This window comes from Camelus dromedarius, chromosome 16, assembly GCF_036321535.1.
Source record: "Camelus dromedarius isolate mCamDro1 chromosome 16, mCamDro1.pat, whole genome shotgun sequence".
Lineage (NCBI taxonomy): Eukaryota > Metazoa > Chordata > Mammalia > Artiodactyla > Camelidae > Camelus > Camelus dromedarius.
The window spans coordinates 581722-604154 of NC_087451.1; the positions used below are offsets into that span (position 1 = coordinate 581722).

General features: G+C 39.1%; 1 protein-coding gene across 3 annotated transcripts in view; it reads right to left on the minus strand.

The window, feature by feature from the left end:
• Positions 1-9147, minus strand: part of CA10 (carbonic anhydrase 10) — a 529816-nt gene extending 520669 nt beyond the window's left edge. The window contains exons 1-2 of one of the 3 annotated variants that reach the window (XM_031468110.2): positions 8851-9147; positions 7287-7915 (exon numbers count right to left, since the gene is read on the minus strand). In XM_031468110.2, the coding sequence (XP_031323970.1) occupies positions 7287-7347 (61 nt within the window). In that variant the 5' untranslated portion in view covers positions 7348-7915; positions 8851-9147. Of the gene's footprint in view, positions 1-7286; positions 7919-8144; positions 8440-8850 lie in introns of those variants that run through there. The other 2 variants (XM_064494943.1, XM_064494945.1) reach the window with 2 other exon arrangements.
• Between the last annotated feature and the right edge of the window lie 13286 nt (positions 9148-22433).

Below are 22433 nucleotides of genomic sequence, written 5' to 3' on the forward strand. Positions count from 1 at the left end.
CACGCTGCTGTATCTCTTTTCACTGCAATTCTTATCACATTCTGCTATAACTACTAGTATGTTTAAAATCAGTGTCTTACTAGAAGGTAATGAATTCCTGGAAAGAAAGGTCAGTTGTCTTACTCATTCCTGTTGGATCTCCAGTACCTTAAGTATAGTGCACCCTCAATAAATTTTGAATGATTAAGTAAACAAAGGAAGTCATTTCACTTTAGGTCTCTGGACTGTATATTAACTAGGCCACTGAAAGGGTAAAATGGGTATATAATTCAGTGGACCATGAATATACTCTCTTAAGTGAACATGCAATCTATTGGAAATGAGAGTTGTACAGAGTACAATAAGGTAAAGCAGCCCTACAGGGCTTTGCCATGCTTCAAGCACCTGTTTCCTGCCAAACTGTTCATCTATTGCTTGGCACACAATTACTCTTCACAACACAAAGATGTGTGTGGATAATTCATTAGCCTTTATCTAATGGCATTATTATTATTATTATTCAAATACAAAATTGGAGACATCTGCATTTACTTATTATGAAAATACCAAATCTCAAAGATTATGGTACAGCAGGTCCATAAGAGATAGGACAACGGTCTTTTATTTTTTTTTTTGTCTCTCCCTCAGAATGTCCCATAATGGCCTAATTGATCTATTAGACCAATTTTTTAATGGGTTTTATGGGCAAGAATAAAGGTTGACAAGCATACAAATAGTTGCATTTCTAAGTTATTGCTTATTGCAATCAAAGTATAAAAGTATCATTAAATTGTACACAAACCTGAATGTCATTTTCCTTATCTCTACCTTGGCTCCTCATAACTAAAAGATAGACACTAGACTTCTTACCTTAGCTTGCAAGCTCCTTCACATTAACCCCAAGTTTTAATTCTAGCCTTATATCTAGTCATTTAATCCAACCCATCTATTTTATATGCTCATTTCAGCATACTTCTGATACTTTGGGGATTTTTCTTCCATCCTTTCTTGTCTAGAATATAGTATTTTTGCCTCAAGGTATATGTGTTTCTTTTTCCTGTTCCTTTGAAATCTCATGTGTCCTTCTAGCCCTATTTCAATTGTTTTCTCCTCCATCAACCCTTCCCCTTCCCCACTTGCATCTGCCAACTTCTAACAACAGAATTTATTGCTCTTTCTTTATAATTCCAAAGTACTCTGCACACACATCTATCACATAACATGTATACCATCTTGTAAATTCTAAGGACCAAGTGTCGTTTGCTCTTTTTTGTAACTCCTAGGCTTGGCATGTAGTTAGCTGGCAATACTGTTTTGTTGAACACAGAAGAAGTGACTGAATAATTGTAATTTACAAAAACAGGCCCAAAGTATCAAAAATAAGGATTATTATTGATGGCAATGAGGATGATGATTTTATGGGAGTATCTCCAGTCCACTGAGTGACTACCACATGTCAGGCACCATGGCAGAATCTCATGTACATTTTCCCCAGTCTTCATTTTACAGAGACTCAGAGAATGTAAACAACTTCTCCAAGACCAGAGAGTGAATGCTGAAGGGAGTATTCGTATTTCGGCCTATGTTGGTTCCAAAGCCCATGCTTACTCTCATACGATATGTGTGATTTGGCCAGTGATTACTGTATTCCAGACACCATGCTAGGCATTTGTTTTATTTCTTACAATTACCCTGTAAGGTCAAAAACTTTGGCAAATAAGTATCATCTCCATTTTACAGATGAGAACGCTAAAGTCCTCCTAAAACTCAACTGTCCACAACCTCAAATAGGCTACAAGCTATGTGAAGTATAGCAATAGTTGGAGACATGGAACAAAATTTAAAAATAAAGAAATGTTAGAATTTCAGACAACTTTTCACAAGTTCAATCCACTGAATTCATGTAAGTTCTATAATTAAAAAAATAAAAATTACCAGGAAATTAAATATATTAGGACACTCCATATTCTCTCAATTCAACACCTCCCTAAGTGGGCTCCTCCCAACTTTCCAGTATTTCCTAAAGTCAATTTGTTTTCTCTTTTCCAACTAGGACAGTCTTCTCTTTACATCTTACTCATTCCTATTCCACTCCTTTGAATGATGTGGTCCCCTCTATCTCTTCTCTCTTAACCTCTAACTACTATCTAATATCCTCTTCTTCCTTCATGTCTGGATCTTTCTCTTCCACAGCATTTATGTTCTTTATCAGACAACTAGGCATTATTCATACTGTCTTATATCATGATACATTTTGTGTATGACAACTTTGCTTTCATAACTATTTTAATCATTAAGCATTATTCATATTATTTTAAATCACTCTACATTATGTGTATGTATCTCAAGTTTTGTAACTATATCTTAAGCATGGATCATTCTATAATACAGTAAAGAGAGAGATACTTTACATTTACATAACACAAAGAAGATTCAGGGTCATTTTCTGATGTTTTCCTCAACAATTATTTGAAATAGGCAAAGAAGATATAACTTTTCATTTCACAGACGAGAAAACTGAGACTCTAAAAGGTTAAGAGAATTGCCCAGTCATGTAAGTAACTAAGGCAGAGTTCGATTGCAGGGTGGATCTTCTAACTTCCATTTCCTTTCTACAGTGGCCTGCTACCATTTACATTTATGATCCCTGGATCTCTTCCTTACCTAAACCCCAGGCCCAAATATGTAATGCTTAATTAAGGTGAAAAATTGGGATGTTAAGCACTGACTGCCTAGGGTGGCAATCATACACCCTCTCCCCACGTAAGAAAATGTTTCTCAATATTGACAATTCTTTCCCGACCCTGGGATTTTGTATTACTCAGGAAGCCTCTTGTCTCACAGCCAAGAGAGCCTCATCTATGATTTCTGTCAATGATGAGACTATGTAACATCACATGGGAAACTGGACTCAAAGAAACCATACTGCCAATAAGATCATCAGATTCTTTGTTGGGGTGGAGCTCTTTTTTTATTTAATGGGATTTTCTATCTCAAATCATATTGACAGCATATGTAGTCCGCCATTTTGGAAGCACTTTAAAGTTGGATCTATATTGAGTTATAATTTACAAGCAAAAAGAGGAAAAAAAAAAATTCTGTTGCTCCCCTGGGAATAAGCAGGTTCTCAGGTGATGAAATTTTCCAAGCCTCACCTCAATATTGGGCTTACAGGGATAAAGTGGGTTATACTCTAACTATGCACCAAAGCCTAATGTTACCATATTAGAAAGAAAATTGAGACGTTTCAAAGTTGTTAAGCCAAGACCTTATTGAAAGTAGGATTTGTGCTCAATGTTATAAAATGCACTAACGATTTTTTTTTTTTTTTTGCTCTTAAGTTGTTAGGGAGGGAAGTAAAGGTTCTATTCCTATTCCGTATAAACTCATGCAATGCCAGGTTTGTAGGAAAAAAATATATATATATTGCAAGCTTACTATTCCTGAGACACTGTGCTAAATGAAAAGCATTAACCATATTATCATTTTATCATAGAACAAACATGTGAGGTATGTACTATTATCCCCTTCTTCCATGTAAAGAGGTTGATGTGAAATCATTTTAATTTTCAGATTAGGAAATAATGTATGAAATATTCCTTTCCTATAGGTATTGCTGATCATAGGGCACTGGGGACAAACAGGTTAACAGTCTCATCTGTTTGAATGACAGAGTCATGTACAACTCAAACACTATCTTAATTCCAGCCCTAGACTGTAATCACACTAAACTTCCACTTCCAAACTCTCTAAGAATTACAACATTTAAATGCAACCTACTTTTTAAATTGGAGACATCAAAATAAAAAATACTTAATAAGAACATTTGAAAGAAATCTTGCACCAAAACATAAGTGATATACTAAATTTTGACTCAGAACCGGGTGGGAACCCTCCAAGCTGAACCTCTGTGGGCTTTGGTTGCTTCATTTATAAAATCGCCCTACAAATTCTGAGACTATATGAGTTAGAATATGTTCAATATTATGTAATGCATGTGAAAGTACCATATAATTCTAATTACTATTGCTGTTATTATTATGAATAAACTGACAAGGATGTAAAGTTACTTATAAGGAAGTCAGATGTGCTGTGTAAATTAAATCAGTAAGCTGTCTTTGGACCAGGAAATTCTCTCCTGGTGCTGCTATGTATCATTCTCGCTGATCTGAGCTGCTTTTGTAAGAAAGGGGTGGTGCTCTTGCTAGCACAGGGAAATATCATCCTGGTTTTCTCTCTCTCTCTCTCTCTCTCCCTCCCCCATCTCCACAGATCTTGGCTGCCTTACGTTTTCAGTAAAATGAGATCTGGATCTAACGCGGAGCCCCAAGAACTTCCAGATCATGGCATTCCCTCTTCAGACTAGCTGTGTTGTGTTTAAATAGCCAAATTCTCTCAAATGGAAGGCACACATGCTACCTCCCCAGCATCCACCGAAGCCTGACTAAGCTAGCTAGCAGACCCCCAGCTTCATCACAACCAAATGATTAATGTAGAGCTAGCAAACAAATAAGCCCTGGTGTCTGTATTTTAAGCAATATTGCCACACAGACCAGAGAGAAAACTCCTTTGGGTATAATTTAAATTTAGGGGGTGAGGTGGGATGAGAGTGGGAAGCTTTGGTTAACAAAACACTAAGTTACAAAGTACCAGAGTGTTCCTGAAAGCCAATTGAAATTCAGTTAATATACCTTCTACAGACCAAATTTACTTCCAAAATTTTTCTTCTGCAGAATGTTTACACTGCAGACTTTTGCTGACCTTTTCTTGTCTGGTATTTCTCAGTAATGAAACCAACTCTACAAATGCACCAATCATTGATGCCTGGTAATTCAGTAAGAATTAGTACCCATTTACTAGGTAGGACAATTCATCCCAAATAGCAGATAGATTTTTTTTTTCTTTTAATTTAAGGTTGAGTAGGTTCTATGAATACAGGCTTATATTCCTTTTGGTAAAGCTAAGTCATGATTAAACTAAAACTGCAAATCATGGAAACAGAAATGATAGTTCCACTAAACTCTGCCTGAGCCATAATTATTTAACTGTAGTGCATTGCATTCCTATACCCCTTAAGGCTGCCATATGGGAAAACAAAGTCCCCCAAACTGTGGCAAATGTGAGTCATAAATATATTACTAATCGGAATTGTGACATACATGGGACATCTCTGAATGAACAGTTCTGCTTATAGAGAGAGGAGGCCACCTTGGCCCTGGAGGAAGAATGACCTTTTAAAGTTTATGGACGTGTAAATATAGAGTACATTATGTTGCATCTGTGCCTAAATGTCTTCATAAAGTAAAATTAATGCTGGAACGCTAACCTAGTTTTCCATGTTTAGTTAATAGCTAGCAATTTTGCTTACACTTTTATCTCCTCATTACATAGCAATGGTGATTATTTAGTAAATACATGTGAAAGGCCATAGTACCTCTCCTGGGTCGGAAAAAAAAAAAAAAACCTTCCTAATGCTTCTATTTATATAATTTAGTTGCTAATACACCAAACCAAGTATAGCTGTGACAAGCATCCCACTAATGCCTCTTTTGGAGTCTAAGACCAGAATGCATTCTCAGCTGGTTTCCCTTTGTGCCGGCCTGACCAAATGCAGAATAGGGGTTGGGGACAAAGGATGGGGAGGTCCAGAGCCTTAATGAATGTTAACCTTTTGTAGATCTTAAAGGGACCCTGGTTGTCTGATTTGAAAATTATTTATGATGCTGGAAAGAGACAGGGAAAGGCTATTTTATAACTGGTGAAATAATAAGGAACAAAGAGAGAGTTTATAAGAAATAAGTAGAAGAGAAAGATGTAAAATGTGGCCATATAAGACACCACCCAGTCTATCCCTGGACATATGACTGATATAAACCGTTACAAGTCACCTGCAGATTTTTTCTCTTAGATGTAGCATGGGGAAAAGAGTAGAAGATATGGGGTAGCCCCAGGGCACTTTTGATTGTCTTCTTGGTACACGACATATCTCTAAAGTATTATAGAGGCAAATTTCTAAGTAAGGTGGTCAAGCCCCAAACAGAATGATTTCAAATAAAAGATCTCCCCTATTCCTGCCCTGAATAATGGTATTTGGAACTGGGTCCAGGATAAGGGCAGAGAAGGGATTTTAATATCCAGAATCACGTCAGGCTTAAAGGGTGGGGATTGGCTGGGCTGAAGGAAGATGCAGGAAACATCTCCCTCCACCCCAACACAGCTCAAATATGCCTGCTCACAGAGGCAAGGTTTCTGCTCTCCTCTTCTGTTGACTTCATGGGAAGTTGGCTGAGTCCCCAATTCTGCAGAGGGAATGCAGGCAGAAGGGAGTAGTGCAAATGGGCCTTACTCTGGGTGCTTAAATGACAAGTGTGAAGGGAAATGGTATGGACGTTGTCAATGAGAGGAGGCACTGAACTGAACTGGAGAATACTGCTGATCCTGGGGCTTTTTCTCACATCTTCACTCCACACCTGCAACTCCCTGCACTTACGAAGACATTGCTTGGAAATCAGAATCCTTTCCAACACAGAAACACAGCACTGGCAGGCACAAGCTCTACTTCCTTCAGCTCAATGCCCTGGCTTCCCACTGGCTCCTAAAACCACAGACTGGCACAAGTAACCTGAGGTCAGTAAGTCTGAGCCAGTACATTCTTGCCACTGGGAATTAGGAAAGACTGGGATCCAAAGTGGTATTTATAATATTGTGTTGTTTCAGATGAGTTTTGCGTTTATTTGAGGTGGTCCTGATGTGTTTGGGGAAGGCATGGAGGACCTGTACATCTCTCTAGTCCCTGCTGGTACTCTCCAGGCCCCGCATCCTCCTGCAGTCTCCTGAAAGTGCCTAGATACCAGGGCAGGGCTCTGCATCCATTTTTTCGGACAGGAACCGCCGAGTTTGGGAACTCTGAAAGCCAGGGGATGGTGGTGGGGGTTGCCAAGGATCAGATTTCCATGCCAGAGTTCTCAACCAGGAAAGCAGTTGAAAATCAGCACGATCTGCCTCTTCTTTCTCAGGGGGCCCCCACCCCTACTATGTTCTAGGACTCCATTCAGATACTACCCACAAGACACACACACACACACACACACACACACACACACACACACACACACACACACTGTTGGGCTTAGAAGGTTTTCAATTCTGAAAGTAGCAAACCGGCAAAGCTGAAAAGGTTTCTGCCACCACCTCTCTCCCGTCCCACCCCGAGAGGCTACTTAAATATCTACACACAACAAAACCTCATACATTCCGAAGATCACAACATAACCCGATCCCGCCTGTGCCTCCAGCGCGTCCCATACCTGATATGCAGACGATGAAATTGGCTTGAAGAAGAAAAAGCACCTCCCAGACTATTTCCATCCTCTGATTCTCATTCCAAGTGCATCACTCGACGGGAAAACAGGGGGGAAAGGGGGGCCCCCACACGGCACACACACATGCACACGCGCACACACTTCCCAGCGAGCGCACACTCGCACTCCCACCAGACAGCCAGCCAGGGACAGTCACCCCCAAGATCAATATCGCAGTTTGAATTGTTCCAGCAAATCTCCCCTTGGGCTCGACGGATGTGCGCCCCAGATGTGCTGACACATATCCGATGCCTCGCTGCCCGGGAAGTGTCCCCGCTCGCCGGTCTTTGCTCCTCGCACAAGGGGTAGAAACAGCACTAGCAGCGGCGGCGACAGCCACCTGAAGCCACCAGTGCAGGGCTCTTCCTGCAAAAATGAGACCCCGATCCGCCTTGCGCCCCAAGAAGACATAGAAGATAGACCCCGCCGGGCCGTGCCGCGCAGTTCCGTGCCGCTGGCAGCTCGCAGCTTGCTGGCTAAGCCCAGGCAGTCCGCGACGAGTTGCCCTCGAAGTCCGCCCTCCTCATCGGGGCATGGTCAGACGGTGGCTGTTCCGCTCCGGGGCCGTTTTCCTCCTGCTTCCGCCGGGAGGAGGAGCAGACAGAATACAGGGAGACAGAAAGAGGCAGGGATTACTGTCCGAAACTGCTGGCTGCCAGCTGCCTCCTCCGACCCTCCCTGCTACACAAGTCCGCGCGCAGCCTGCCGCCTCGGAGCCCGGCTCTGGCGGCGCGTCCAAGGCGCAGAGCCGGAACCGTGGGGAGCCGGGTACCCAGGAGCATCGGGAGCCCGCGGGCTCCCTACCTTGCGCGCGCGCTTTCTGTTCCTCTGCTATTTTCCTGGGTTCCCCAGAACCGCCAGTTGCCTCGCTTCCATCGTCCGCAACTAGCACTGCCACTGCCGCCGCCGCCGCCGCCGCGATTTTCCGCAATGCAACTGCAGGGGTCGTTATTGCCTCGCCTATGGATCCCGACGCTTCCCGATTCTGAGGGGAGGTGGAGGGCAGGTGGGGGAGGGGTGGAGGAGGAGGGAGGTGGGCTACGCCAGGTGAGCGTCCTCGCTGCCGCCCGGAGCCTCAGTGTCAACCCAGCCGCCCCGCGCCCGGGGGCGGAGGCAGCAGGATGCGGTTGGGAGGTGACGCTTAACGCGGCCATAATGAGAAGCAGAGGGCTGAGCGTCGGAGCTTCGGGCCACCACAGCAGCCGCCAGGGCCCCAGTGCTGAGCTCCAGCTCCTCACTCCGCCCCGCCCCGGCTGCCTCTATCACCCTCTAGGATTTGGGGAGTTTTTCTTCTCCATAAAAAGAACTTCGCGCCAGCTGGTTAGGCGCGGGAGACCTGGGCAGGACTCATCTTGGGAGTGCTGTGCTGCGCTCTCCCTCTGCTGCGGAATATTGGTTGGTGGCTTTTTTTTTTTTTTTCCTTCATAATTCATTCCCTTCCCTCTCCGTCGTTCCTCTCCTGCCCCCTCCTCCTTCTCCCTTTCCGCTCCAGTGCCTGAACACTACTTACCCCAGAGTTCTCTCTGCAGGTTCCTAGACCAGGTCCTGCAAGTCCCTCACCTCTCTCCTCCCGAAACCGGCTAAAACCGTCTTTCCAAGTCCGGGTGTGATCAGGGGCCGCTGCCAACTACGCCTCTCCAGGACTACTGGAAACCCCGGCTTTAGGGGAACAAGCTTCCCTTCTTTTCGTTTCGTTTATTCCGTTTTTCTTTCGGGAAGCTTAAGTGCTTTGGAGGCTTTTGCTGAGCTCCAGAACACTCTGGCAGCAACGCTCAGCAGCTTCCCCAGATTTCCCTACCGACCGCGGGCGGGCGCGCGCGCGGGCGCGCGCGCACACACACACACCCAGAGCCCGGCTCCCCAAGGCCCCGGGGAAAGGTGGGGGCTGCATGAGCACTATTCATGACCCAGTCCCAGGCCGACGCCGGAGCCGCTGGTCCGCAGGAGATCTCGCCGCGACCAGGAAAGGACTTGCCCTGGTAAACCGTTTACAAGGGAATCGGAAGGAAACCCTGAGCTCGGGACTGTTCGCCTGAGAAGAGCTGGCAGCGAGAGAAGACAGGAAAAATCGCAGATTGGCATTACCTCTACGGCTGCAGTAGAGGTTCGAGAAAGCCCAGACTTACCTCTTTTGAAGTGCCGAAGAAGAAGACAGGGTAGGGGAAATCCCTGGAAAGATCTTGCATATCTTGGAGAGCTTGTTCAGATTGCAAACTATGACGTTTGGAGATTTTGCACAAGCGCGGATGGACACACAACAAACACAAACACACCTAACCCGCAGGGGATTTTTTGCACTTTTTAATTTTTGTTGTTTAGAAGCCATTTTAGTGTGAGGCTCGGTCAAATAACTACATAAAGTCTGGATAAATGGAGAAGGCGAAGGGGAAGGGAAATTGGTACCGTTCATCCTCACAGTCAAGTTAGTAAGGCTTCCAGGCTGTGAGGCATCTGAGAATGCGGAGTTAGAACCAAAGGAGTTATACTGCAGGGTTCCCAGGGTTCTTTAACCGACTCCAACCGCTCAGGAGTACCGCGGGTCTTTTTGCAGAGCGGCTGTTGGGTGAGGGGTGGGAGAGCAAGGAGACTGAGCAGAGCAGCCACTGTGACTATGCCCGGGTGAGCTTCCTGGGCTTGGCAGACGTTAGGAGCCACAGCTGCGTAGTTCTGCTGCCTTCAGGGATTCGAAAAAAGAACCACAGGCTGATTTGCCTACTGTTTAAAACTCAGGTGTGACTGAGCTATCTGGTCTCTGAGATGAAGGCTAAGGACTCCAGGTGGTCAGCACATTAAAAAAAAAAAAAAATCTAGGCCCAGATGAAGGAAATCCAGGATTCTTATGTAGAGAGCTTCCAGGCTCAGCAAAAAAAAGACAAGAGACCTCAAAATATTGAAAGAATCTGAAGTAGTGAGAATTAGCCCTTTTGGGAAGTATACTTGGGTCGGGGAGGTCCTCCGTGCCATGAAAGTCCAGCGCCCAAAAAAGGATTGTTGGAGGGACTGAAAAGAAAGCAGTTTGCCAAAGAGGAACAGATTCCCTCCAAAGAGCTTTTGGAACCATGGACAATTACCTAAACATGTGAAGTTTATTTATGTTAGTTACATCTAAAGATTATCCATCAAAATGGATCATTAGCTTTCACAAATAGAGGGAGAGACTATAATCATAATTAATCAAATGGATGTATTTAATAAGCTGTGGCTGGACTAGGCTTAGAGAAGCTCAACTTTAGTGCACTGTTGCTGTTCTATGTGAAATATTACTGTAAAATTACCCAGACTTTGAAAAATACTGACAGTTATAGGAGTTGTTCTTTAATTTGGAAATTGTCATTCAAAGAAGTAGCTCTAATGTTGTACCTGCATCTTTATCTGTTTTACAGGTAATTGACTATTATGTTAAAATATAACTATCCTGTTGGGAACATATGATAAGCTCCCCTAGCATTAGGTGGGGAGATCTTTCTTAAATGTAGTAAAAATTATCCAGTCATTCCTGGAGAGAGGCAGATCTTGGGACAGAAATTTAAAAAAAAAAATGGAAGATGAGCTTTAGAGTGGAGCTGAACAAGAATACTTCTTTTCACTGAGTTAGGATGAGAGGCAAAGGGCTCTGTACATTCAGGAGCATGTTTAATGGTGATGGCTGGATCCTGGCACTGAGATATGGGCTATGAGCTAAGCAGGGAGGAAGCCTTATAGTAAGGCAGAACATACCCTGAGGAAAACCAATAAGACTGGTGTATAATTCTGTAATCTGAAAGCAATCCTATCTAGTAACCAGTTAAAAATTAATCTCTGAATGCTCTTCCTTTCTCCTGTTTCTTCAAGTGACTTTTGATAAACACTGCAACATACTGTGGGGAAATTTGTGTGCTGACGCTTGGGCTACAATGATAAGGGGAATTGCAGCAGATCCAAAACCAGAGTAGAGGTGGTAGCAGAGGCAAACTCTTGGTGGTATGCCAAACTGCAGAGTGTGATGGAAAGTGACACAAAGGCATACCACTGGCAGAACAGAGAGATATGTGGAAGAAAGAGGCAGGTGAAGAACCTGGTTATGACATGGATTATGGTAACAGATAGGTTATCCCTACAGGGACTCCTCAAGAGTTAGTAGTGGGGAGGGAAGAACCTCAAAAGGGGGACTAGGATTTTACTATCCAACATGCAGGCTGAGACCATCAAGCAGTGCATTTGTTTCCTGGTTGCTACTGTGATAAATTATTAAAAATTTAGTGGCTTAAAACAGCACAAACTTTTTATCTTTCAGTTCTGGAGGTCAGAATTCTGAAATAAGTCTGAAGGGTTGCACTGTTTCTGGAGTCTCAGGGGAGAATTTGTTTCTTTCCTTTTCCAGCTTCTAGAGTTTATCTACATTCCTTTGCTTATGGCTGCCTTTCAGCAATGGCTTTAATGCATCCTCTGCTTCCATCATCATATCCCCTTCTTTTACTCCCTAAATCCCTTTTTTCCTTTTAAGGATCTCTGTGATTATATTGGATCCCCTGTATAATCCAGGATAATCTCTCCATCTCAAAATCCTTAAATTAATTGCATGTACAGAATCCCTTTTACCATGTAAGGTAAGATATTCACAAATTCTAGGGATTAAGGTGTAGACATCTTTTTGAAATAGGACATATTTTTAAAATAGGATTTCTTTTCATCCATACTATAATTTGTAACCAACATGAGGAATTTTATTTGTTAAAGGAGACAGTGGATATTTTATTCCTATAAAATGCTATTCCTTATTTGTTATTTAAATTTTGACAGATGAATAATGACTAGGAACTAATACTAACTTTATGGCATTTTGGTCAATAATTTGGGCATCAGTTTGGAAATTAGTGACACCCATAAATACACTTTTCTTCTTTTCATTACAATTAATCTCTCTTTCAAGTATCCAGCCTTCTGAACTTGAGATTTTACAAGTGGAAGACTTATTTGCAATGAATAAATAGCAGGCACTCTGTAGATGATTTCTGAAAAATTGAATAGGTTTATTTGTTTATTTAAATAACTTCGTATTTCTTGCATTTGCATCATGGATTTGATGGAACATTTCAAGTGCACTTTAATACAATTTCAGGCCTGACCTAATCCAGTTTCCTTAATTTTCAAGTAAGAAGATGGGAGGTGTAAAGCTTAAATGATGTGTCCAAGTTCAAATATAGGCAGAGGCAGAGGCAGAGGCAGAGTTTGACTCCAGTGTTCCTATTTATTTTTAAACCTGTGTTGCTTCCTGAACTGGTTCCTGGACACAGAGAACAAAGAAAAAGGCTGGCTACTCCAGATTAGGAAGTGGCAGTTTTAATCAGCAAGGAAACTTATGTAAGAGGCTTGTCTTGGGTGGCTGCAAAATGAGTATATCTCCATACCTGCCAACCAGGATCTTACAAGTTTATATAGAGGGCTTAACTGGGGTTCAGTCACATTTTCAGCCCAGTTGATCTCAACAACACCTTACTCTCTCAAGACTGCATCCTTTAAAAGGCTCCCACTGTTAGAAAGGTGAGCAGAACATAACATTCCAAGGACAGGGAGGTGCCTTGAATGTCAAAGTCCTGCTGCCAGCTCAACTATTGGTCATGTCCTCTCAATTACCTCTTCGAAGGACCTTCCATCCCCATCATTCTTTCTGCTGTTACCGAGTAATACATTGTGGCAGCTAAAATACAGAAATAAATATATTATCCACATTTATTCAGCTCTGGGGAAGATTCTTCACCCAAATTTTCTGCTTTTCATCCAGAACACTTTCAATTCCACTTCACTTTGTGTGTGTGTATGTTTGGTTTTGTGGTTTTACATTAAACACTTTCTAGTGAAGTTTTATACAAATAAGAATCCTCTCCTTTTCTCCTTAAGCCAGCTGCAGTAGCTGCTTCAAATAGCAAGTATAGATCAATATAGAGGATTTTAGTTCCATAATGATTCTCAGGTTTAAAGAAAAGCTTTAATTAGTACAACAGTCTGCTACCATCTCAGCTTGTATAATTTTGGAGTTAGCATTAGGTTTAAAAGTAATTGGCCAACATTTTTTTCACATTGCCTCCCTAATGATTAGCATTAAAATTATAAGTATTTAGCTTTTTATTTTGCTCTTGAAAAACATATTCTGGTTTACTACTCAGCATTTTCTACATGCTGGATTATAGAGTCATACATCCCATTTATTTATTAGGAGAATTTACAAATAATGAATGTGGCAAACAGACCTATCACAAATATGTGAAGGCCCAGGATAAGAGTAAATCTGATGGATCTTTCATCCTCAAGCCTGTGACCCTCTCTCCTTCTCTTGGCACTGTCTCAATTTGCCAGGGGCCTCAAGTGGGGTCTTTCATGTTTATATGAGATGCTTTAAGCCTATGTTTCTTACACACACACTTAAATCCTTGGTCATACTTTCAGTCCTAGGTATGCACTCACCAGCACTGAGGTCTACCCTTGAGGAAATAGCGCTGCCCCCTCCCTTCACCCAATAGTATTAAACATCAAATATTTGTGTGAAAAATATTAAATAGATTCAAAGCTTGAAGATGTTCAAGAGTGAGGAAGCTGTAACTGGAAGGCTTTAAAAGTAATTCCATTTTCAAATCAACACAGAATGTGAGACCCTACTGTAGGGGGTCTGCACATCTAGCTTATTTTCTTCTCCTGCAATTGAGATGTTCAGATTTTTATCCAACTTCAACAAGAATTTTTCTCCCTGATACCACTGTGTGGATTTAATAAAGCAGGAGTTGAGTTAACTGAAGTAGGAAACCCACAAAGTTCTACTCTCTGATTGCTGCTAAATAGAGGACCAGAGAAAATTCTTTAAATTAAAAAGAACTTCATGCCAAGTAGCACAGGAGCGGTATGAGTAGCCATACTCTCCAACAGAATTAACAACTGTTGAGATCAAAGAGGGTTGTAAGACTGGAATTTTCATTACAGAAATATAAACATGCTATTGTCAGGTATTATAAAATATCAGGGATACTATAAATATAACAAACATAATCAAGTGATGGTTTTCAACTCACTAGTTCAAACACTATCTCTTAATGAATCTTTGAATCTTAATGAATTTTTAAAGACCCATATGAGCTGATATTACCTTATGATGAATTTCCCCTTTGGAGAGAGAAAGACATAAGCATTACTTGTGAAAATATGTTTCATTTAAATCTCTGGTAAGTTGGTATTTCTACAGGAAGATGAACTAAATGAATATGAATCAAATATTTAAATGATCAGCTATTAAAAAAAATATTTTCATTTCAAGTCACTAACTTCTCTCATAATAAACCAGGAATTTCTGGTGGCTGCTTCTCACTATCCTTCCTGTAAAACATGATATATTGGCATCTTGCCATCTTCACTTCAGGTTTTTTGTTAGAAAAAAAATAATGGAACGAGACCTATTTTTTTTCCTCTTGTATAAGTAAATTTCAGAATAAGATGGTAATTTTCGATGTGTTGCCATAATAATTTTTGAATTCTTGGATTTAGTTCAATCCATAATTACTTGATCTAGTTTTTTTTCAACAATCATCTTTAACTAAAGAAGGAGTATAAAGCAAAATGTGAGTCCCATTCCCAGAGAGTCCCCATTTTCTTTCAATAGTTTCCTAAATATTTTTAAGAAAATTGATTTTAATATTCTTGAACTCTTAAGGAGGTGCAGGGTGATAGTGTCACAAGTCAAATTATGGAAAGCTTGGATAAGGTCCATTGGCATAAAGAAACTGGATCTATAATGATTCAGAGACTGACTTTTAACCAAACTGTTTGCCACTGAATTCTGTCAAGGGATAGCCTCTTCTATCACTACCAACTGTCTACTTTAAACCATTAGGTACAGCCTTGAGTCAGGCTGGATATACTTTATTCCTGTGAAGAAGCAATGACCAAAATTAAAATGAAGGTATCTAGCCATAAAAGAACTTAAGAACCTCAACCTAACCATTTTCTACTGAGGGGAGGACATTTCTTATTACTCTAGTGGAAACCCAAACTAGAAAATGCAGACCCAATCAGCCAATCAGTGTCCTGTCAAGAAAACAAAAAAACAATTGTTATTTTTCTGAGAGAATTTAGTGTAGAGAATTGGTTGAACAGGTATTGGAGAACTAAAAAGCTGACAGGCAAGTCTAACCCAGAGAGAGTAACTGTAGGAAGCAGCCACCACCATTATGACTGGGAAGACAAAGCAAAGATGTTAGGGTTATCAGAGCCTAGAAGCCTGAAGGAGGGGTTCTTGATAATTTGGGACCTATACCTCTCAGAAGAAAGTGTTTCCCACTGATACTATTACTTTAGAAGCTCAGAGGAGGGGCTGTACCTCTGAGGAGGGTGTGTTACTCAACTTGTGCTTATATCTCTGATGCAGCACTTGCTCTGATGAAGGCTGGTTCTGAGACTGCTGGAAGAAACTGGAAAGTGGACCAATGGTTACCTGCTGAAGCAAGAGTTGTTGCTGGGGAGACACTTGTAAAAACTGAATGGATCAAGTCCTTTCTCCCACCTCCTGCCTTCTAATCTCCTTCTAGTAACCCTCTGTTGGCAAAACCTAACAGAGACAGAAGAGATGTGTTTGATAAAGACCCAGCCACAGTATCACAAGAGTATGGAAGAATTTGGAACTAAAATATGATAGCTTAATAACTGACACATCCGCTAATTCTAATAATGACGGGACTTTGATGGAGGAAAAAATACTATCTAATGTGGTAGAACTACATTAGTTGTTAGAGTCTGGGGTTTTGAAAATGAAGGGTTGCTTCTCAGCTGCTTTTCACAGTGCTTGATGAGACTGAAGCAGTGCTCTTCTCTGTAATTCACCAGTGGTTCTGTTGTCTTACCCATATCTTCATAAATATTTGCCTTTCCAAAACTCATTTCTATGTTATTCTCTCACTGCCCTATGAAACTAAGCAGGCTACCCTGCAGTCTCTTCTCCTGCCTTTGAATTTGGCATCTCATAGCCTTCATTTGCTCCACAATAGTTGAAGGCTGAACCCTCCTCATAATCACAGTTGATTAATCAGTTCCAAAATAGCCAGAGGCACCAAGGATGGTGCCTCAATTCCATATTCCTAGAACCTGCCAGATAACAAAATAGATGCAAAAAGAAAAGTTATGTCTTCTGGTCTGGAGACTTGACTCTGAGGTCATCTGAGTTAAAGAAGTAATAAAGCTGACCTACAGACTTAAAGACATTTATAGGAACTCAGAGAAGGAATGTCCAATATGAACCATAATAGTTGAGCAAAGCTTGATAGCAGAGGTAAGTCATCCTAAATCCAAAACTGTACTAAACTTAGGCACTGCAGAGAACACAGTGGATAGTCACTGAACCGTGAATCAGAAGGCTAGTGTTTGAATCTGAAATATAACTTTCATCAGCTATGGGATTTCAAAAGGACTTCAAAAACACTTAAAGCCACAATTTCTTTGCAAAAACAGGATAAAAACATCTTTCATATAAAATTATTGAGATAATTCCATGGGCTAGTATAAATAACAACATTTAACACATGATAGGTACTTAATAATTATTAATATAAATTTATATAGAATTATAATTGGAAAATGCAATATCTGGTTCATGAAACATGCCAACCATGAATTTTAAAACATCAAATACTAGACACAGCATATATCAAGTTATGATTCTCATGCATCCTGTTCTACAGTCCTTCCCACCACCCACCTCTGCCAGCCAGTACAATGATCTTTGCTTAGCTGGTTGGGTTTGTTGTTTAGGGAAGGTGAAGTAAAGGAGAGTAGACAATCATACAAGCAGATATTTCTATTTTAAGCAAAAACAAATATTTACTTGGCACTAACTAACTAAACCTTTTTTTTCTTATTCTTATCAAGGAGGAAAAACATCAGGAAGATAAAGTTTGAAGGAGAACTGAAATAGGAATCAGAAGACATGGGTTAAAATCACTGCTCTGCCATTTAGAACTTACCTGGGAAAGTCACTTAACTTTTCCCAGTCTGGGTTTTTCAGTTGTTGTTTTAATTTCATTTTGACTTTTTTTTTTTTTTTAAAACTCTGCAACAGTTTTATTTGTTTATTTATTTTACTGTATTAGGTAGATTAGTATCTACCCCACTGGGCTCTTTTAAGGAACAGATGAGATAATACACACAAAATGCCTGGTATAACAGTAAGCCCTAAATGCATGGAGCCATCATTGTCAGCTCCTGAGCACTCAGTTTTTGTGAACAGATCAGTGAGATATAAATTTGGGTCCTCGATTTGCTGTTTACCAGTTCTGTGATCTTGGGTAAGTCAGTTAAAATCTCTAGGTGTTAGTTTCTTCACCTTTAAAACTAAGAAATTAATACTGAGTTTCCTTACTTCACAGGGCTACTGGGTAGTAGAGCTTATGAAAAAATCAGTGCAGAACACTTTATGTATGTGTGTATACATCTGCATGTATGTATATGTATGTAACTATGCATATTTTATATGTATAGCTATATATATGTAGGCATATATATATATAAATACATACACCCACACAAACGCACACACACTTTGATTTCAGAAGTGACTTAATATTAACATAATCTAGATTAATATAATCTGTCTGTGGTAATCCTGTGATTGGAATTTACTAATTAATACAAGGAAAGGGCATCAAAATTCAAGCTCTGCTGTGAAGATTGAAGGAAGCAAATGTAGCCTCTTATTTGCTACAGATAGACATTAATATCTTTATTCCATTTATTAATAATTAATTGCCCCAGGCTCTTACTCAAGTGTAATTGTACCTTATGAAAGTCTATAACAGAGAAATATTGTACAAACTGCAAAACATCAATTTTATCATAAGTAATACAAATTCAATTAAGTTTAGAATAAATACGTGAGTTAGTAACCCAAGCTTAACATAAAGCCATGGAATGTAAATAGATTTGGAAAACAAAATAATGAGGGTGTGACAATTTATAAAGTGTGTGGGAAAATTCAGCATTACTTTTACACTGAGACAAAAAAGTTCCTCATTACAGGAGAGGAAAATAATTTTTGACATTTTTATTGTGCTTTATAGCTGCAAAAGTCCAACAAGTAGGCTGAATAGGAGGCTTCTCATATAGCGAGGCTTGAGGGGAAATGAAAAGGTAAACCTCCCAGAATTATGTCTTCCATATACCCTTGACAGGGCCTGTAATTGTTCAATGTTGGTGAAAGTCTTGACATTAGAAGAGCATGGGTGAAAAATAGGACCATAAACTTGGTGTCAGAAAGTTTGGGACCTGGTTGGCACACTGTCTTTTATTTACTATGTAACTATGAATAATACCCTAACGTCTCTGATCATCAATGTACACATAAGAAAAATGGAGACACTAATATTATTGTTAAGAAGACATTAAAATGAGATTTTTTAAAAAGCATTTTGCATATATTAGAGAAGTTAATGATTGTTACACAAGAGGTGAAATATAATGTAATTTGATGACTTTAGTATCTTACATTGTTTTTTTTTTAATTCACATAAAACAAAATTTGCATGTTAGAATAACTGTTCTTCAAAGGAAGAACGTCTAAAAGGACTTTTTCAACAATGCCATCATTTTGCAAAATAAGATGACAATTCTTATTTGAAAATGGATTTAAAAACATTCATGCTATAACTAAAATGACTATTTTACAGTTGCAACCATTTTTTAAAAATAAGAAATGTATCGACAGATTTTATCACTCACTTTCTTCAGTAAACTTGAATTTGCTGTTAATGAATATAGTCTAAGTAATGAATCACTAGCTTTGGAAACAATTTCCAGGACAGATCTTAGAAATGTTATGAATAGTGATAATATGGGTGGAATCTCAATATTAGAATAACTCAGGACTGGAAGGGACCATTCAGACAACCTTCTGCCATTATCTGTTTAATACTAAATTTCTTTCTATAGTTGTATCCATCAGTGGTTGTCCAGACTGTGCTTGTACACCTTGAATGATGAAGGGGTGAACAGAAATTCCCAACTCATCTGCTAATCCCCTGGCAACCAGTCCTCATATGAGGTTACCTAAGGGTTTTCCAAAAATCACTTCATTTACATAACAAAAGACACTTTAATTGCTCTTATCACTCAGGATTATTTCAAGGGTTTTAGGAGCTCTGTGACAGAAGGGAGAGGAATACTAAATATATATTTCTTATTATAACTCACAGTATCAGAGCAGAAGATGTTGGAGTCTTAAACCATGGCAAGTGGTTAGATTTGGGATCTATTTCAAGGGTAGTATCTACAGGACTTTTTGATGGTTATAAAGATGGAAGAAATAGAACGGCTAAGAATTTCATCATGGAAGACATGCATATCAATTTTTGTAAGTGGGTAAAGAATCAGTAGGTCCAAAAAAGTTTTACTAATGTGAACAATAATATCCTGACACGTGTCATTGACAAGATGGCATAGCAAATGCAACACTGGACTAAGAACCCACCTTTCTGAGCCTTGTCACTTATAAGTTGACCCTAAGCAAGAAATATCTGAATTTCCTTACCTGTAAAAATTAAAGGGTAAACTAGATGCCTCTAAATGTCCATTTACTTCACTTGTGCATATGTTATGAAAGATTAAACATGACCTTTATTTGCTAGTACATATTTTGAACCAATTAGTGACATGGGGAGACTTTGCTTCATATGGAAAGTGTTTCCTGAGAGAAAAGTGTATAGAATTCTATTAGGAATGCGCCCAATGAATTGAGATATCATTTAAAGCTTGCACAGAGTCTCATTTTAATGACCTGACCTAATAAAACAGAGTGAATAAATAGAAATTTGCCTCACTAACGCCTTGGGCAGAGGGAAGAAGCTCAATGTAGTTATTATATACCAGTATGTGTTTGACAATGTTTTCAGTTTCTTCAATCAAAAGATTAATCTAAAAAGTCAGTAAATGTTTGTTCAGAGGGGGAAGGAATGCACTATGATTGAGTTACATATTATAGCTTCATTGATTCACGGCAGAAGTACTGAGATGTTTGGCCTGGTAAGTTAAAACTCTGTTACATGTGAATAAAAAAAAAAAAAAAGTAAACCTTGACTGTATAATCAGAGCATGTTAACACACTGTTATCATTTCAAATATGTTTTTTCCTTTTTGTAAAAAAAAAAAATCTGAAGGAATCTTGGTTTGTTTATACAAAAGAGTCTATAGCTCAAAATTAAGGAATATAAATAGAAAAGCAGCAATAGCTAAAGATGGAGGGGAAGGAGAAATAGGAAACATTCAAAGTGGGAGAAAAATCTAGAGCAGGAAGGAGGGCAAATTCGAACATCACCTCTTCCAATATTGGGTTAGTGAGAGAGACTGGGCAAAAAAAATTTGTGAATCTTGTGAAATTCTTCTCTTTAAATCTTTCACTCTTCCTGCACAGGAAAAAAAAAAGTTCATTTGTAAACTTTCCTTTTAAAATCAACCAAATAAATAAGAAGTGAATTTATTTTGCTGATACCCTTCTGTTATCCTTTTGGTTAACGGTTTTCAAGCTGTAATGACCATAAGAATCACCTATGGAACTTGATGAAAATGCAGACCCCATGACTCCATCCCACAAAGATTCAGAATTAAGGCCTAAGGTGGAGCTCCCGGCTCATCTTTTACCAAACATCCCAGGTGAATCTGATACAGTTAGTCACAGATCACACTTGAATATCTATCTCTTAAGAGGCAACAGGGTATGTAGTCAGGTTCTTCCCCTTCATTGCATCATAGTTGAGATGATTCTATTAATTCTTCTTATTTGGGGCATTTTTCCTTGCTGAAATTCTACAGGCAGTTGAGAACTATCGCTATCATCAAACTTGCTGACTGGATAAAATGCAAAATTCAATCCTATGTTGCTTAAGAAATGTCCACCAGGAAAACAAGGGCATAGGTGAAAATTTTTATTCCAGCTCAGTAGAATTCAAAGTAAGTAAAATTAAGTGTCAAAAAATGTGGTTATTTTATACTACTAAAGACACAATCTTCAGTAAGGATATAATAATTGTGAACATTTATATACCAATTAATAAATCATCAAATGTATTTTAAATGTAACTTTTAAAACAGAAAATAAAAAATTATAAAGTTTAAATGTAACTATAAATTGTGTAATTAAAACAGTCAAATAGCTGATTTTATTCAGTTTCCTCTATATTCAAAGGCAACATAAACCTTTATTGATTTTTGTAAAAGCATAAAAATTACTCTATTGCTTAGTTAATTAAGTAGTGAAAAGCAGAGTATAGAATGTGAACAAAATGAGAAGAAACTGAAAATACTATTTGAAAACAAACTAAAATGCAAAGCCAGTGAATGGCCAAGACTTCGAATTAATCAAAACATATGACAATGATTTTAAGTGAGAATAGATTTCAGGAGACCCTATGTGGATGTAAAGGGTAGTTTTTATTTATCTAAATGAAGTTTTAGTGGGTTTACTCTTTTCCTTCAAATGTAATCATGTGTATATTTATCTACCATAAATTCATAAAGTGTTTGTCTGTCTCTGTCTGTGTTATACTAATGGGTAGAAAGACTAGTATAAACACAAAACAGTGATTAATGAAAAAAAATTTCTATTTGCTTCCAGCATAAATGTGTAAAAAAAATGTGATCTTTGGTAAATTTCTGGTATAATGAGATATTACAAGCTTATCTTATACAACTTATCCAAGAGCTAGAATCAAAAATTTCTTAAAGAACTTTGGTATTTAAGTTCATAATCTGTGTGGTAGGGTTGTTCATTGCTCCTGGATTGGCCTTTGTTTCTAGGCCTTTTCAGGGACAGAATTATGGGGGAAATATAAAAGTATATTTATATCATATATACATTGATATATATGTATATATTTACATTTGTGTCTTGTACACATATACATATGTATTAATTTTTGTATATTTATATTTAAAGATAAAACACATTATAAGTTTATACTTCCAATTAAAATGAAAATTTGAATTAAAATTTAGGCTATTAAGTTTTCACTTAATCTCACCTATGTTACATCTTACAACGATAGACGATATATGTATCATTCTCTCATGTCAAAAGTTTTTGTTCCTAGTGTC